The sequence below is a fragment of the Peromyscus eremicus genome, chromosome 22 (genome assembly GCF_949786415.1).
Source record: "Peromyscus eremicus chromosome 22, PerEre_H2_v1, whole genome shotgun sequence".
In the NCBI taxonomy this organism is placed as follows: Eukaryota; Metazoa; Chordata; class Mammalia; order Rodentia; family Cricetidae; genus Peromyscus; species Peromyscus eremicus.
This window is the reverse complement of record NC_081437.1, coordinates 25,406,024-25,424,115: the sequence shown is the minus strand read 5'-3', so window position 1 is coordinate 25,424,115 and position 18,092 is coordinate 25,406,024. Positions and strand designations below refer to the sequence as shown.

Sequence of the window (18,092 nt, the reverse complement as noted above, 5' to 3'; positions counted from 1 at the left end):
CGTATCGGGTCCTCGCGGGCCCTGCTCCCTGGTGAGCGGGCCTGGCGCCCTGAGATCCACCGTGGGCACAGGCTCGGATGTGTCCCCTTTTCCCTCCCGTGCACACCCTGGGGAAGGCTCTGGGCCTCTTGGAGCTTGAAGGCCTGAATTTCGTCCAGAATTCCCTTCCTTCCCCCAAGAGCCCAGTTGTGCCTCGGTAGCTTCAGGAATTTAGGAAACTGCTAGAAATTAGGATCCTGGAGGCTAGTCGGACGATCCCACACGGCTTGGATAGCAACCCAGCCGCGAGGGCTCCGAAGAGCCCGCCTTCATGGCAACTTGGAACATGGATGGTCAGTTTTCGAAGACTCGTTCCAGCAGGGGCCCAAGGTCACGAGGGTTGATTATTCAACGGAAGAGGAACTTATGGCGACTTTCCCTTACAAAATAAATGCTGTTTTAGCTTTTCTAGGGGCACTGTTGCTTGGCGACCTACCACAATGAAAGCTGGGAGGAGCCAGGAGGATATGGTAGCTGGCACGCTTCCTAGGCGCAAGAGCTCCAAAGAATGGCTGGAACCACAGTCGCTCTCTTTCATGGAGGTAGAGTTGTGTGCCTTTTGCCGTCCTTGCTTAGGGAGGTGCCGTGGACTAAGTCTGGGCGTTTTTTTTGTTTTGTTTTTTCTATCCTACTCCCTCCCCTTTGCCCTTCATTGGAGAGCTTCTTAAAGTATAATCACAAGCCATTGATTATAAATCCTTTTTTAATACAACAAAGCTGTTTAAAAACCTACTTCAACTTTGCTATGTTGTCATTTTTTTAAAACCGTTTTATTAAGGTATATAATTGGTATGCAGTAAATACATACCCTCAAAATGCATAACTTGGTAAGTTTGGGAATGTATACGCTCCTGAAGCCATTATTTTTACACATCAAGATAACAAATCTATTCAACATTCCCAGTTTCCTGCCCTTTGTAGTACTCTCTCACACTTCCTTCATTTCTTGTAAGCACTCTGTCTCTATGGTTTTGCTTATTAGTATTATTTTCCCCGAGACAGGGTTTCTCTGTGAAACAGACCTGGCTGTCCTGGAACTCACTCTGTAGACCAGGCTGGCTTCGAACTCACAAAGATCCTCCTGGCGCTGCCTCCCGAGTGCTGGGATTAAAGGCGTGGGCCACAACCGCCTGGTGGTTTTGCTTATTCTTAAATTTCTTTTCCTAAGATTTATTATTTATTAGGTATACAAGCAAGTGTTCTGCTTGCATGTATCCCTTCAGGCCAGAAGAGGGTGCCAGATCTCATTACAGATGGTTGTGAGCCACCATGTGGGTGCTGGGAATTGAACTCAGGACCTCTGGAAGAACAGCCAGTGCTCTTAAACTCTGAGCCATCTCTCCAGCCCCTTAAAATTTTTTTATGCAGTGAAAAATTACATGGTTTTTGTTTTTGATTGTTTTTTTTTTGTTTGTTTGTTTTTGTTTTTGTTTTTTGAGTCAGGGTTTCTCTCTGTAGCTCTGACTGTCCTGGAACTCACTCTGTAGAACAGGCTGGCCTCAAACTCACAGAGATCCACCTACCTCATCCTCCTGAGTGATGCGGTTAAAGGTGTGTGCCATCATGCCTGGCTCTTACATATTCTTTTTATCTGGCTTCTTTGACTTAAAATTATCTCAGTTTATCCATGCTGTTGTATGTATCACTATTCCAGTCCTCTTTTTAGCAACTGCTACTCTGTTCAATGGATATGTTCTAGTTTGTCCATCTCATTGATGAACATTTGGGTTGTTTCCCATTTGGAGCAATTAAAAGCTCTTCTAGCTGAGTAGTGGTGGCACCTGTCTTTAATCCCAGCACTCAGGAGGCAGGCAGGCAGATCTCTGAGTTCAAGGCCAGACTGATCTACAAAGAGAGTTCCATTGCTGGGCGGCGGTGGTGCACACCTTTACACCCAGCACTCGGGAGGCAGAGCCAGGCGGATCTCTGTGAGTTCGAGGTCAGCCTGGTCTACAGAGCAAGATCCAGGACAGGCACCAAAACTACACAGAGAAATCCTGTCTTGAAAAACCAAAAAAAAAAAAAAGGCTTGAATTATTTTTGGGAAAAGAATTTAAGTACACCGAGCTCTTTCATCTGTCTACTTTATTCCTCTGGGATAATATTCTATCAACACAGCTTCAGTTCTGTTCTCATGCCTAGCTCCTTTCTTTCTCGATTTCTCTCTACCTTTGTCTGCTGTCCCCTCTAAGTTCTATCTTAATTCTCTCATCTTAGTTCTGCCCCATCTTGGTCTTTCTCATTTCGTTTTTCCCCATCTGGCTCTTCCTCATCTTCTATCTCATTCTTCTAGTTCTCCAGTCAAAATCCTCAGAAAGTCTCCTCAGTCTCTGAGGTTAACAGTTCTATACCCCTGCAATAGCAGAGCTCTGTCCAAAGCAAGGCCACCAGGCTTGATTTCTTACAGGGTCCTAAAGGCAGAGAAGAGTTTTCCTCAGGCAGTGACGTCAGGCTTTCTTTTATAACCCAAAAGGGGAGTGGTAAGGGGAAGAGGTCAACTAAGAGCTAAAATCAATTCATGTATCAGAAAAAGGGAATTTATGTGCTCAGACTACGTTCCTAGAGGTGGTTAGGTAAATGTTAGGCATCTATAATGTTAGTATAAATACCACTAAGGCTGTATAAGAAAGGAGGGTCCGAGCTTAATTTACCTTAATTCAGGAGATCTTTTGGCCTTGGATGCTTGATAGGTATTTCAGATAAAATACACTGTTAGTAGTTCTTGGAAACATAATGTAGCATACAAGGATCATTGCAGGAATGATGCAAAAGCTAAAATATCACCAAGACTTCTTAAGCCATGGCTTGACCTTCTGGAAAAGTCCTTGACCTTTCCAAGTAGTAGCTTTTGTGGTAGTAGCTGAATTCCATCACGTTTTTCTGTGGCTTGCAGCAGGAACTGAGCTCACTCTCATTCTTAACCACTGACCTGTCTCTCTAGCTCCTACTTCCTGCTTTTTATGACCAAGTACTATCTCAGTGCTTGGATGCCACATTTTATTTCCTTAGTGGCTGAACATTGGAAGTGTTTCTTGTGTTTTGTTAGTGTGAACATTGCTCTCATGAACACTTGTTTACAACTTTGGATTTGAACTATGTTCTCTTGTAACATAGGATTGGATTTGCTGGGTCAAATAACTCTGTACCTAACTTTCTGGCAAACCAGCAGAGATATTAGTCCCGCAGCCACTGTACCATTTTATATTCTCAGCAATGGAGGAAGGCTCCAATTTCTCTACTCCTTGGAGTTTATTGAACTTGTATCTGTGGGCTCACAGTTTCCGAAAACGCCCTTCCTCTTTCGGGTGTTATTTCCTTCCCTCCCTCTGCACTGCTACTTCTGTCTCTCTGACAAGGTCTCTGTGTTGTCCATCTGTCCTCAAACTCTAGTCCTCCTGCCTCAGCCTTCTGGGGCCTGCGTTTCCAGACACATCCCTAAGCCTGGCTCTGGAGTGGATTATTTGTAATGCTGTGCCTTCACAGTCACTGATTATTGTTAATGTTATCTTAAACCTTCTATTAAACTCACGGGAATCTGTCTCTTTTTAAAGTGTAGGAACTGGATTTTCCTACCACTTCTTTTCTTGTTTCTGTTTGCTTGCTAAGTCTGCCTGCTCATTGTTAGTATATTTTTAGCCATTTCAACATCTTCCCCCACCCTGCTTTTTTACTTTTAGTTAGGACCTCACTGTTTTGTGTAGCCTGGCCTTCAACTCTTTGTCTTCCTGCTTCCTGCTCCTAAGTACCTGGGATAAGTGGAATTAGGGCATGTGTACCATGCCCACATCCCCAAAGGCTTTATATTTCAGTTACAACATATGGGTGGTCCTAGTTCTGCTGATTTTTTTCCTTAAGTATGGATCACATTTTCCTTTTCCTCTATGTCTATTTTAGGCATTATGGATGATACATTATAAAGGACCTTGATTCTTTTATGTCATTGAAATATTTGTCCACCATTTGGCAGCAGGTGGAGCCACTCTGCTTTTCTTAAGCTTTGGTTGGGGTGCATAGAGCCCTGTCCACAAGTTCAAGTGCTTACCAGAGATTTGGCCAGTTCATTTGTGGAATTTGTGGCACCCTTTCTATGGCTCCCTTAGAGATGTCTCCTCTCATCTCTTAATGGTTGGGCCTGAGGATGTGGTTCATTGGCAGAGCACTTGCCTAGCATGCACAAGGCTTGATCTCCAGCACTGGGGGGGGGGGGGGGGGGGAATATCTTCCATAGTCGGCCAGGAGTTTTGCCTTTTAAATTCCTCAACTAGTGACACCACATGCATGTGAGTGAGTTTTACCTCCATTAGCACTGGTTGAAACTAGTCGGGCATAAGGGATAGGGCTGTGTGGGCACTTTTGGCTACTTTTCAGTGTCTTCGGATTGCTGGTTTTTGTTGTTGTTGTTGTTTTGTTTGTATTTTAATCTGGAGCTGGAACATTAATCCATTACCCATCTTAGTTGAGGACAGCAGTCTTGTCAGAATCAGCAACCCTCTGTGCAGGAGGAGCAGAGAAAGTGATTTCTGAAGCCAAGGGTATTGCTTCACACATGCAATCCTTGCATTTGGGAGGTTGAGGCAGGAGGATCACAAGACTCCTGGGCAAGTTTTGGGCTAGGCTGGAATACATAGCCAGACCTTGTTCCCCCCAAACTAGTAGACACACATTTGAGTTTGAATTGTGGTTCGGTTGGGTGTGGTGGCACGGCCTTTAATCCCAGTACTCAGGAGTCAGAGGCAAGCGTATCTCTGAATTTGAGCACATTCTGGTCTGCATAGTGAGTTTTAGGACAGCCAAGACTATATAGTAAAACCCTGTCTCAAAAACAAACAACACCCCCCCAAAAAAACCCACAAAAAATCAAATAGACAAACAAACAAAAAAACCAAACAACAAAAAGCCCACCAAACCCACACAAAAATACATAAATTTATTAGGCGGTTGCAAGGTCTTCATTAATGATAAATGTATTTATTTCAATTGTATTAATGTCCCTACAGCCTTTGAAAAAAAATGTTTCAGTCTATTAAGCAACTGGTCGATTGTCATGCAAAATTAATTAAAGGAACATACAAACGGGCTGGGTTTGTGGCACAGGCCTGTAATCCCAGCGCTTGGGAGGCTGAGACAATGAATGGATTGGCACTAATTTGAGGTCAGCCAGGGCTATATAATGAGTCCTGGCCAACCTGGGCTACATTCTAAGATCATGTCTTAGAACAGTGTAGGAAGACTTTAAGAGCAGATGTCTCATATTTTATAAAGATCCAGCTATCTATTTGATTATTGATTATACTTTTATATTTCATATATATTTGTAAGTTTGTGGATTAAAAATATAACCCATGATTCATTTTATCCACAATCTTTACATTTTAGTTTTTATTTATTTTAATTTTTCTTTTCTCTCTCCTTCCTTCCTTCCTTCCTTCCTTCCTTCCTTCCTTCCTTCCTTTCTTTCTTTCTTTCTTTCTCTTTCTTTGAGACAGGGTTTCTCTGTAACAGCCCCGGCTGTCCTGGAACTTTCTACAAAGGCTGGTCTCAAACTCACAGCGATCAGCCTGCCTCTGTCTCCTGAGTGCTAGCATTTAAGGTGTGCCCCACCAAGCCCAGCTCTACATTTTCGTTTTTAAAAAGCAATTTTCAAAGTCAAATCCATAGGTGAATTCATTATAAAAGAGTAAGAATAGGAACAGGAAGTGGAATGTGGCCTTTCTTAGACCGTGTGTGGTTTTCCTTTGGTGGCTTTTTTCTAGGTATAGGTTTGCCTAAGGTGGTGCTAGACAGGCATAATCTTACGTTAGACGTACAGAGAGATTAGTCTGTCACATAGAGGCCTGTGCATGTCTGTCTTAACCCAGAAAGGTAAAAACATTTTACCAGATGTGGGAAAAAATGGTTCTGACTATGACATGACTCTGGGCAAGTCATTTGACTGTCCTGGGACTCAAAATGCCTATGAGATGAATTATTTCTTGCTATAACCAAGAACAGAAAGATCAAAATAGCTTTTGAAAAAGTGCTTAGTGATACAGAAAAATAGGATTTACAGAGAATGCTTCAGGGATATGCCTTTCACATAAAAACATCATAAGCATAGATAATGCTAATGATTTTTCAAGATTTGATTTTTGGAATAATTCTGTTTTTTTAGGCTTTAGCTAAAGAAGATACTGATGCAGCTGTTCAGTCAATATTATATAGAGAAAATTATGTAATGAAGGTAAGAATTGACTACAAAATGCATCTTAAATAAGTTTTTCCATTTTCAATGTAGTATCTACTTAACAACTGTGAGTAAAACTCACAGTTTTAGATAATACAGGAAATAGAATTAGAAACACTTATTAGCAATTGGGATTAAGTGGGACACATCACTGAGAGTGTTTTAATGACTGCTAGTTTCCTGTGCTTTGAGGGACTTCCTTCAACACTGTACAGGTGAGTATACCTGCCCACACACATGCACACACACAAAATAATTTTTCTAGTATGACTTCACTTTTAACGTATACAATGTTGCTATATTGTCTCTCCTCCCACTGTGTGGTATATTTGATTTATTTTACTTAAGTAAAACTTTTTTTGGTTTGTTTTTTTGAGACAGGGTTTCTCTGTGTAGTCCTGGAACTAGGTCTGTAGACCAGGCTGGCCTCTAACTCACAGAGATGCACCTGCCTCTGCCTCCCGAATGCTGGGACTAGAGGCGTGTACCACCACTGCTGGGTTTAAATAAAATTTTTACTTATTATTATTGCATATATGTGTGTGTGTATGATATGTGTGTGGACACACATGCCATGGCACACATGTGGACATCAGAGGACAACTTTGTGGAATCGGCTTTTCACCTTTCTGTGGGTGCCGGGGGTCATACTCAGGTTGCCAGGCTTGAGTGACAAGCTTCTCCTGCTGAGTCATCTCACTGGCCCGGTGTATTTAGTTGATTATCAGGAAGGGTGGGCATGTTGCCTCCAGTGTCCATGTGCCTTTGTTTTCAGCAGGGTGTGCCAAATGGTGAAAGCCAAGTAAAGGGTTAAATGATTGAATGATGGGTTATTCTTTTCTTTTGTTATGAGTGCTCTGTCTGCATGTTGTGTGGTTGCTGGGAATTGAACTCAGGACCTCTAGAAGAGGATCCAGTGCCCTTAACCACTGAGCCATCTCTCCAGCCCCCAGTGGCAGGTTATTTTTAAGAATAATTTAAGCTTATGAACTTTAAGTTTTACAAAATTTTAAGACATAAAACCTTCAGGATAATATTTTTGTCTTTCTGTTCCATTTACTAGGAACTAGATAAGTATTTATATCATCATGACTTCTTAAATGCAAGAAGAAAAGAGATGTTGTATAAAAAATGGGTTGAGTGTGTGGCAGATCCTCTACAGAAGAAAATTATAGAAAAAGTTTGTTCACATAAGAAGATTAAAAAGAGGAGACGACAAGAATTAGACAGTTTTTTGAGACATGTAAATAAGAAGGTACTAAGAAGTCATCTTATAATTCTTACAGTGCTTTAAAAGTCATGGTTATCTTTGTTCAGTCATCCAAACAGTCCTGCCTCTCTCTCTTCTGTTTATGTACCATCTGTACTCTGATATAGACAATATATTCTTTTTTTTTTTTTTTTAAAGATTTATTTATTTATTATGTATACAGCATGTATGACTGCAGTCCAGAAGAGGGCACCAGATCTCATTACAGATGGTTGTGAGCCACCATGTGGTTGCTGGGAATTGAACTCAGGACCTCTGGAAGAGCAGTCAGTGCTCTTAACCTCTGAGCCATCTCTCCAGCCCCATATTCTTTTTTTAAAAGATTTATTTATTGTGTATTATGTATACAGTGTTCTGCCTACGTGCCAGATCTCATTACAGATAAGGTTGTGAGCCACCATGGGGTTGCTGGGAGTTGAACTCAGGACCTCTGGAAGAGCAGCCAGTGCTCTTAACCACTGAGCCATCTCTCCAGCCCAACAATATATTCTTTTAATTTAAATTAAATTGTATTTATTTATTCATGTACTTTTGTGTGTGTGTGTGTGTGTGTGTGTGTGTGTGTGTGTGTGTGTGTGTGATGAGCTCTCAGGGAAGTCAGGGTTCTCTTTCCACACTGTTAGTTCTGGGGATTGAACTGAGGTCATCAGTCTGGTGCTAGGGCCTTCACCCACTGAGCTGTCTTGTACACGAAGGGGTGGCATGGAGCCATTGGTGCTATTTGAAGCGTAAGACTGGAACTGTGTAGGACTGGGACTGTAGCCCAATGCTTCCCATTTGTCCCTTATGATTGAGGGCAGGGGATACAAACTGTAACTCTTGAGTTCTGATAGCATCAAAATTAATTATGTACTTCTTTCTTATGTGAGGTTTTATTTCCTTTTTATAGGGAAATGCATTTATAGAGCATTATGATCCAAAAGAATATGATCCTTTTTATATGAGCAAAGAGGACCCCAATTTTCTAAAGGTATGTGGGTTTCTTCACTGTGGTGGTATGTGTCTGATGAGCAGACTTAACATATGTGTTGCTTGCCCTTGAGTGAGTCCTTAAAGTTCAGGAGCATTGTTGGAATGGTTTCCTATCTAATATTAGAAAGGACTAAATAACCCAAAGGCCAAAGATGAGTTAATCTCAGAAAATATGAAAATGTTGTATAATAACTGAGTAATAGGAAATGTTTAAACATTTTCAAAGACTTTAAATTTTGTTACAGAAGGGGTTGGGGATTTAGCTCAGTGGTAGAGCGCTCGCCTAGCAAGCACAAGGCCCTGGGTTTGGTCCTCAGCTCTGGAAAATTAAAAAAAAAAATTTTGTTACATAAGTAATACATTCTTTTGTTTTGTTTTGAGAGAGGGCTTCTCTATGTAGCGTTGGCTATACTGGAACTCACTATGTAGACCTGGTTGGTCTCACAGAGATCCACCTGCCTCTACCTCTCTAGTACTGGGATTAAAGATGGGGCTACCATACCCAGTCTGATATGTTCTTATAGTAAGTGAAAAAAAATTAATTTAAATTCAGAATATTAAAAAAAATCCAATTACCCCAAACTAGCTCAGTAACATTTTTATATATCTTTCTGGATTTCTTTATCTATTTAGAACTAGTTGGTGTTAACCAAATGTTTGGTTTTTTTCTATATATTAGGCACTCATTCTACCACTGAGTTATAGCCCTAGCCCTCCATCTCTTAGGGAAATTCTTCTCCCCTGCTGCTGTGAGAGGCAGTTAAGGATGAGGTTGTCACAGCACAGAGAGGTTGTCACAGCACCACCTGTGAACAGCAGAGCGTAAATGAGTCTCCAGTCCTGTATCCACCTTGCCATGCTGTCATTTTCCCACAGACTATTGCTCTTACAGACGCTTTTATGATGCTTATCTCTGTAGCTGATCTGTGACCCGGCAGTTATTTTATCTAGTCCTGTACACGTGCATGCCACCTAAAGGCATTAAGTACATTAGACACTGGTGAGGGTGGAAACAGGAAACAGTTGTGTGGCCTTGGCGTGACAGCGTGTGCAGAAGCAGCCAGAGCAAAGGGCAGTGCAAGAGCCAGGTGTGTCAGACAGCAGCCCGGCAGGACTTCCGAGGGCAGACGTGCTTTAGTTCAGACATTCCCCACAGACATGGGCGTCGGCAGTGTGCCAGCAAAAGGGAAAGGAAGCCTCTTCCCAAATGACCCTGCTGTGTCAGGCTGACAAGAAAACCGACCAGCACAGACGGAGATGAGTGAACAAGGCTCCCAGGGGAGGCATTTAGAGGCAGAACAGGACAGGAGATTGCAGGCAGACCCTCAAGGCGTTGTTCTGGTCCCTTAGTGTGTGACATGGATGAGCTGAACCACACAGGAAGCAGAGGCCTTTTACACAGTGAGGATATGAGGGGCCACCATGTCCTAGCAGTTGGCAGGAAAGTGAATTTTTTTCTTTCTTTGTTTCTTTCTTTTTCTTTTTGGTTTTTCAAGACAGGGTTTGTCTTTATAGCCCTGGCTGTCCTGGGGCTCACTATGGAGACCAGGCTGGCCTCAAACACACAGAGATGCACCAGCCTCTGTCTGCAGCATTACATACAGCACTGTCTTAAAAAAAAGTATGGTTACATTCAAGTAATTTTAGTAACACTAATTTATTAATGAAGTTTTTATACAGGTGTGGTTGTGCTTGCCTGTAATTCTAGCTCCTCTGGCTGACTAGGAGGATCCGCAAGTTGAAGGCTAGCCTGAACAACTTAGAGACACCCAGTAGGTGGAGTTTCTCTGTCTCTCAGTAAGCACTCCCAAGTAACTACACAAATACTTAATATTAATTATAAATGCTCAGCCGATAGCTTAGGCTTGTTACTAGGTCTTACAACTTAAATTAACCCATTTCTATTAATCTACATTCTGCCATGTGGCATTACCTCTCTTTCATCTTGCATCTCCTGTTTCCTCTCTGTCTGGATGGCGACTCTTCTGATTCTCCCTTCTTTTCTTTTTTTTTTTTTTTTGAGACAGGGTTTCTCTGTGTAGTTTTGGAGCCTGTCCTGTAACTTGCTCTATAGACCAGGCTGGCCTCAAACTCACAGAGATCCACCTGCCTCCGCCTCCCGAGTGCTGGGATTAAAGGCGTTTGCCACCACTGCCTGGCAGTTTCCTCCTTCTTCCTCCCAGCATTCTCTCTGCCCTGAAAATCCTGCCTACCTATCGGCCAATCAGCTTTTTATTAACAAGGAGAGCAACACATTTTCACAGTATACAGAAGGATTATTCCGTATCATTTCCTCCCTTTTGTCTAAATAGAAAAGGAAGGTTTTAACTTTAACATAGTAAAATTGTATACAACAAAATGGTTATCAAGTAAGAATTACAGTTACAATATCCATTTCATTTGTATTTGGCAAAATCAGAGAAAATATTCTATTATTTATCTTATCTTTGTGAGTCTAAAGTTTTATACCTAATTTGCCTTTTATCATAACTAAGAAAAACTTTAACTGTAGTCGAGAGTTTCCTCCGGTCCTGGCAGGCTTCTTGCTAGCTAGCTCTTATAATGTAACCCGTTTCTATTAATCTATAAGTTGCCTCGTGGCGTGACTTACTAGTATTTTTACATCTTGCTTCTCCTGGTGGCGCCTGTCATCTCTCTAGACTCTGCCTTTCTCCTTCCCTTTTTCTCTCCTTGGATTTCCTGTCTGCCTTTAAGCTGCCATAGGCCAAAGCAGCTTATTTATTAACCAATGGGAACAACATATATTCACAGCGTACAGAAAGACATCCCACAGCATTTAACTATGACTATCTAGTCCTCAGCTCCTTCAAAGACCCCAGAAGGGTGAAATGTTACCTAATGGCAGGGACATCTGGGTGTCTGGACAGTCACCCAAACTTTTTCTGTAATGTTGGGGCATCCATCTTTGTCCTAAAGGACTAATATATCTGACAGACTTTTCTGAGAAGCAGAGAATTTTGAAGGAGTGTCCTACCTTGTCTTGGAGAGTTTGGCAGTCACTTTCTTTTGTGTCCTGCTGGTCCAGTTTGGACAGTAACTGTCAGCAATTGAGGCAAGAGCGTTTTTTTTGCCCAAATGGCTAACTTTTGCCATAAAGAAAGGAAATTCCACATGGAGGCTCTTTGATGTTCTTGAATTGCTGCAGAACGTAAGGCTTGTTCTTATGCTAACTTCCAGCTTAGGTAGAGATATCCAGTTGCCCGTCTTTCCTGCTTTGACCTCCCCTCTACAGAAAATGGCTCTTGTTGCTCCTAGTCATAGAGCTGCTGATGGCCCAAAGTCAGCCTAGGTCAACCAAATGAACCCATCTTCTTTCCTGGCATGGGAAGGACCTGACTTGTAGGAGTGCAGAGAGTTGATCCCTTCTCTCAAATCAATCTGCAGCCTTTCTGTGTACTAATACATGTCTCTACTCAGGAATTGTTTAATTTAGGGATGGGCATGCAGGCACATTCCTGTAATCCTAGCAGTCAGAAAGCTGAGGCAGGAGGATTTCGAGTTCAAGACCACCCTGGCTACATCTTAAACAAACAAACAGACAAGAAAAGGGGTGGAGAGGTGCCTAGGTGTTTGAGAGCACTTGCTGCACCTTCGGAGGACCGAGTTTAATCCTCACATCAGATGCTTACAACTGGCTCAACTCCAATTCCAGCGGATCTGATACTCCCTTCTAGCCTCCAAGGGGCCCACCCACACATGAGCACACAGACACACATATGCATAAATAAAACTAAATCTTAGAAAAATAAATGTGTTAAATCTTGTTCCTTTGGCACACCAAGCCATTTTAATATCTGATGGAATGAAAGCACACCAGAGGACTTGTGCTGTGGGGTGAAATGAAGCATGGCTGCCTAAAGCCAGGGCAGAACTGGCTCAATTTTTCTGTTTTCATGAAAGAATGACTTACAAACTATGGTTATTAAATTTTGCTTGGTTGGCAGACATTTTCTGGAAAATGAATGAAGTGATAATGGCAGTATTCACTACAAATGACAACATTTGAATTTTGGAAAACTCACATTCAGCACCATGCATCTGATAGCATCTGAATGCTCAGAGACTGTACTGATTAGATAGGTGATGCTGTTAACAAATGCAGTCTTTTTTTGTTTGTTTGTTTTTTGTTTTTTTTTTTCAAGACAGGGTTTCTCTGTGTAGATTTGGAGCCTGTCCTGAAACTTGCTCTGTAGACCAGGCTGGCCTCAAACTCACAGAGATCCATCTGACTTTGCTTCCCAAGTGCTGGGATTAAAGGTGTGTGCCACCATGGCCCGGCTCAAATGCAGTCTTGATAATGAGGCATATAAGCACTCGGGAGACCTGCTATAACAGTGATCCATTTCCCCCATAACCAAATCATTCTGCTTTAAAGTCGTGCACAGGGAAAAGATTCATTTGGAAAGTTTTCTGGTGTGGCTTTAGATTCTGTCTGGTAACTAACACTTAGGAAACTTGGGGCTGGAGAGATGGATGGCTCACTGGCTGCAAGTCCTCTTGCCGAGGATCTGGGGTTGATTCCCAGCATCCATGTGGCAGCTCACAGCTGTCTACAGCTCCAGTTCCAGGGGAGCTGATGCCCTCTCTTAACCTTGGTGAGTACCAGCTACACACATGTTGCACAGACATACTTGCAGGCAGAGCACTCATACACCTGACGTAAAAAACAAGGGAAAAAGGAATGATCACGTGTTGACTTTGAGGAATATCAAATAAGGATATTCACGGTGGACCCAGTGAGGTGGCTCTGGAGATACCAGTGCTTGTCAGAGAAGCCTGACAGCCGGACTGCAGTCCTGTAACCACGATGGAAGATAACCATTCCTAAAAGTTGACCTCGACCTCCGTGTGTGGATCTGCACTCACATGTCACAACATAAATATTTTAGAAAGAGTGTCCACAGAGATCTGGAGAGAAGCCTTCTACAAAGGCCAAGAAACAGACTATAGTGAATTGTTGATAGCTCCAAAGAACTTGTATCTGTATTGTTTAGATATGTTGATATTGGTTATATGATTATATTTGAAGTTAAGACGAAGAAATCTCTTTTAGTAACTTAAAAAAATAATTCTATATTTGAAATATCTTTTATTACAAAAACTGTATTTTCCAAAACAAAAACTTAACTAAAGAGTAATACTGCTTTATATTTATGTAACTTTCTTTAATGTCTTGTTTAAAATAAAAGTTCATTCTTGTGCCTGCTGTTTTGATTCGTTGTAATTGAAGAAGGTGAAAAATGCATTTTTGTTTCTTAAAAATGTAGAACACAGCCGGGCACCAGTGGTGTACGCCTTTAATCCCAGCACTCCAGAGACAGAGGCAGGTGGATCTCTGTGAGTTCGAAACCAGCCTGGTCTACAGAGTGAGATCCAGGAAAAGCCCCAAAGCTACACAGAGAAACCCTGTCTCAAAAAACAAAAACAAACAAACAAACAAACAAAAAGTTACCAAGTTGCAATATTTTCATTTGGGTTCTGTGGTCCACAAGTCAAAAACCTTAGTCACTGTTATAATGTAAAAATTCAGTAGCGATAGGGAAATGTGATGCAGTTGTTAATTAAACTTTAGACTGTTGTTGTTCTCTTTAGAGTGTAAAAGTCTGTTTTCATCTGTCACAAAGTCACAGACAAATAACGAGATGCTAGCACTGTGTTGTCTCTTCACAGCGAGTTCCTGTTGGCTCTTCCTATACCACTCTGTAGTTTATGTAACAGTGAGACTGGAGAAGGGCAGTCTGCTCACCTTAGGTCTGGATAGTCATGTTCCTGTTACAGTTACCCGAGAAAACAAGTCTAAGCATTACTGGGAAGACACATAGGTAACCTTTTTAGCTGTGGTAGGAGTTCATAGGAGCAGGCTAGACCATGACGGTGACTGCTTCTGAATGCTGTAGTCTTGTGTTGAATTGTAATTTTAGCAATGTTGGCCAGCAAAAGACATTAGTGCTTTAATGCTTAACAGATAACCTGCATTTTGAATATGTGTAGTTAGTTTTATATAATTGTTATGCTGCTGTTTCTGGGTATTAGGATGAAGATGGACATATGGATATATACATTTACTAAAGGAAAATGAGGTTTTAAATTTAGGGATATATGATGACAGGTTTTGAAGACCAAACCCAAACTTCGAAATAAGAGTAACCTTGCCTTGGACTGGGTAGACAGTTTAGCTAGTAAAATGCCTACTTGCACAAGTACAGAACCTCAGCTTGGGTCCCTAACACCCTGTGAAAGGCAGACGTCACAGCATAAATCTGTGTCCTCAGTGCTGGGGACACAGAGACAGATGGATTCCTGGAGCTCATTGGCTGGTCTAGTCAGAACAGTAAGTCTCAGGTTCAGTGAGAGGCCCTGTCACCAAAAAAAATAAGGTGGAGAGAGGGAGAGGGAGACAGCTGACATCAACCTCTGAGCTCCACATGCACATCCACATGCGTTTGCACACACACACACACACACACACACACACACACACACGAGCTCATGTATGACCCCCCCCCCCCACAGAGCTAACCTTTCCTCTTGGCTTTATGACCTCCTAAGAAAAGTATCAGAGTGCCCCATCTCTGCAATGTGTTACATATAATGGATCTATGTTAGCAGGTCCTGTATTCTTCACTCTCCCGGCATGAGAACACACATGGATGCTTAGGATGGACTGGATGCTAATCCTCAGAGCTGCAGCCCAGTCCTCAGAAGAGTGCTTCTCTTGTAGGTCGTCATGCCGCCATTCCGTGACCCTCTGAAAAAAGCCCAGAATGACAAGGACAATGACAAGAAGACTCTCCTCCAGTGTGAGACCGGTACTTGATTCGTACGTGATCCCCTAGCCCAAGAGCAATGGCAGGTGCATCGAAGCATGCTGATGTAGGTTATTAATTGTCTTGCAGGCAAAATCTATACAATGAAAGAATTTAAAGAGATCGAGAAGGCCCAGCTGCATTCCAGGTTCCCGAGTATTTCTAATTCAAGGCAATGCATGACTCCAAACGGATGGCTTAAAGTGCCCATGAGATACATAGAAAGTGAATTTTGTAAAAGGAGCAGGTAATGATTGATGTGATGGAAGTTGTGAGCTTCTTGGACTTCGAAAATTCTTTCTTGAGACAGTGATCTACTTCAGTGATGATTTTAAAATAAAGTCTGCTGTAATTCATTGTTCCTCTGTACGTGATATTTTTCTTGAGTACTATCAAGATTCTCCAATTTTGGTTTCCATCAGGTAGACTATGAAGTATCTAAGCTTATTTTTTTTTCCTCTTAGAGTTGTAGGACATTTTCATTTTTATCATTATACATGTTTCATTAATTTAGGGGAAAACCTAGACCATCATTCCTTCAAATATTTCTCGTGTACCATTTGTCTGCTTTTAATTTTTGAGGTTCTGTGTATGTGGGACCATGGATAACATCCACAGTTCTGTAAGTCTTTGAGAGTGGTTGACTTTACTTTCTATGCTTTGGTTAGATAATTTCTCTTGAGCCGTCTCTAAGTTCCCGGAGCTCCTTTGTGTGTCATCTACTGATGAGCCCATGAAACACACCACAGACTATGACAGTACGATTTTTAGCATTTCCATTGATTTTTCATAGTTTTCACCTTTTTCTGAAATTTTCCCTCTTTTAGTGCATATTGTCCACTTTTTCAACCAGTTTTTTTTCCTTTCTTTTTTTTTTTTAAGTTTAAGATTTATTTATTTATTTATTATATATACAACATGTATGACTGCAGGCCAGAAGAGGGCACCAGGTCTCATTACAGATGGTTGTGAGCCACCATGTGGTTGCTGGGAATTGACCTCAGGACCTCTGGAAGAAACAGTCAGTGCTCTTAACCTCTGAGCCATCTCCCCAGCCCCCAGTTTTTTTTTCAAAAGCCATATTAATCATAGTTACTTTAAATTTCCAACCTGATAGATCCAACATTAGGGTCATTTCTGAATTTGATTCAGTCTGGTTCTGTTGATTACTTTATATCTTGACTAGACATTTTATTTTGCCTATTTTTGCATGCCTTATAATTTTAAAAGATTTGTTTATTCTTATGTGTAAGGTGTTTTGCCTACATGTCTATTTATACATAACGTGTGCCTAGTGCCTGTAGAGGTCACTGAATACCCTGAGACTGGAGTTAAATGTGAGCTACCATGTGGGTACTAGGCATTGAACCCAGGTCCTCTGGAAGAACAATCATTATTCTTTTTTTTTTTTTTTTTGAGGCAGGTTCCCAATGTGCCCTGGGCTGGCTTAGAACTCCACATGTACATCAGGTTAGCCTCAAACTCACCTCTAGAGATCTTCCTGCCTCTGCTTCCTAAATGCTAGATTTAAAGGCATGTACCACCTCAATTGACCTTAATTTTATAATTTTTGGTTGAACATCAGATACTTGAGATGGAAAAATAGTATAAATGCAGTATTTTTCTACAGAAACTGACATGCCTCTTCTGCCACCCATTATTGGGAGAATTGGTTTAAGAAGTTGATCTAAGTTTGGGTATTATAGTTGTTTCCTGTAGCACTCTACAGACCTTAAAAAACAAAGTGTGTCGTGTGTGTGCAGCTCACAGATCCAGAAGAGGGTGTCAGATCCCCTGGAGCTGGAGTTTCAGGCAGTTGTGAGCTGCCCACGTGGGTGCTGGGAATTGAACCCGGGTTCTCAGGAAGAGCAGCTGGTGCTCTTAACAGCTGAGCCATCTCTCCAGATCTAAAGAGTTGTTGTTGTTGTGTTTAAAGATGTTTTTATTTTGAATTTATGCATACATGTGTGAGCCTGTGTGTGGGTATGTGAACATGAGTGCAGGTGTCTGCAGAGTCTGGGCGTCCTGGTGCTGGAGTTACAGGTGATTGTGAGCTGGGTGGTTGGGAAGCAAACCCAGGCCATTTGGAAAAGCAGATTTTGCAGTTTAGCCGTGTCTCCAGCGCTGAGTTTGTTTGTTTGTTTGTTTTAAAATAGGAATCCATGTGGTGTGAGGGCATCAGGATAATGGTAGAGGATAAAATAAAGAGACTGATGTGATAAAAGAAAAGATTTATATAGTTTCACGACTTGAGGGCCAGAGAGAAAGTCAGGAAATCCGAAGTTGGAGCCTGTGTGCCGAATGCAGGGCTTGATGACTGTCAGACAAGCTGTCTAACAGAGAGCCTGGCCGCTAGGTCAAGTAATAGTGTAATGGACCATATTGATAACGGTCAGTTTCTAATAATAAAAATGCTTAAATGCAAATGCACACTGTTCTGCAACATCCTGACCCATGTTCTCTTATTAGGGTCAAAATGAAGGTGAATTTTAATGCTAGTACTTTTGATTTGACTCCCCTGAAGAGGGTGCCTAATTTTCTGGAGTGCCTGGAGGAAGAAAAGACCGTCAGTTACAAGTAAGCCTGTTGTTTTGTAACCTCGCTCCGCTTTCGGTTGAGATGCTTGGCTGTGTGCCTTCCCGACCGCCCTTTCAGAATGCTCGAGTTAGTGCCGGGGCCCCGCCACTCAGTCAGGGTCAGGGAGCTTCTCTTTGTTTCAGTGTTTAAAGGAACCGATAGCACAGAGCAGCATGTGCAGACA

The 18,092-nt window shown here is 41.9% G+C and overlaps 1 protein-coding gene across 3 annotated transcripts in view; it reads left to right on the top strand.

Annotated features, from left to right (window-relative positions):
• Positions 1-205: 205 nt before the first annotated feature.
• LOC131897392 (protein FAM228B) overlaps positions 206-18,092 on the top strand; it is a 25,921-nt gene continuing 8,034 nt past the window's right edge. For 2 of the 3 annotated variants that reach the window (XM_059248292.1, XM_059248291.1), the window contains exons 1-8: positions 206-332; positions 443-581; positions 6,191-6,259; positions 7,326-7,517; positions 8,422-8,502; positions 15,247-15,334; positions 15,422-15,578; positions 17,801-17,908. In XM_059248292.1, the coding sequence (XP_059104275.1) occupies positions 480-581; positions 6,191-6,259; positions 7,326-7,517; positions 8,422-8,502; positions 15,247-15,334; positions 15,422-15,578; positions 17,801-17,908 (797 nt within the window). In that variant the 5' untranslated portion in view covers positions 206-332; positions 443-479. The remainder of the gene's footprint in view (positions 333-442; positions 582-6,190; positions 6,260-7,325; positions 7,518-8,421; positions 8,503-15,246; positions 15,335-15,421; positions 15,579-17,800; positions 17,909-18,092) is intronic. The other variant, XM_059248293.1, reaches the window with a different exon arrangement.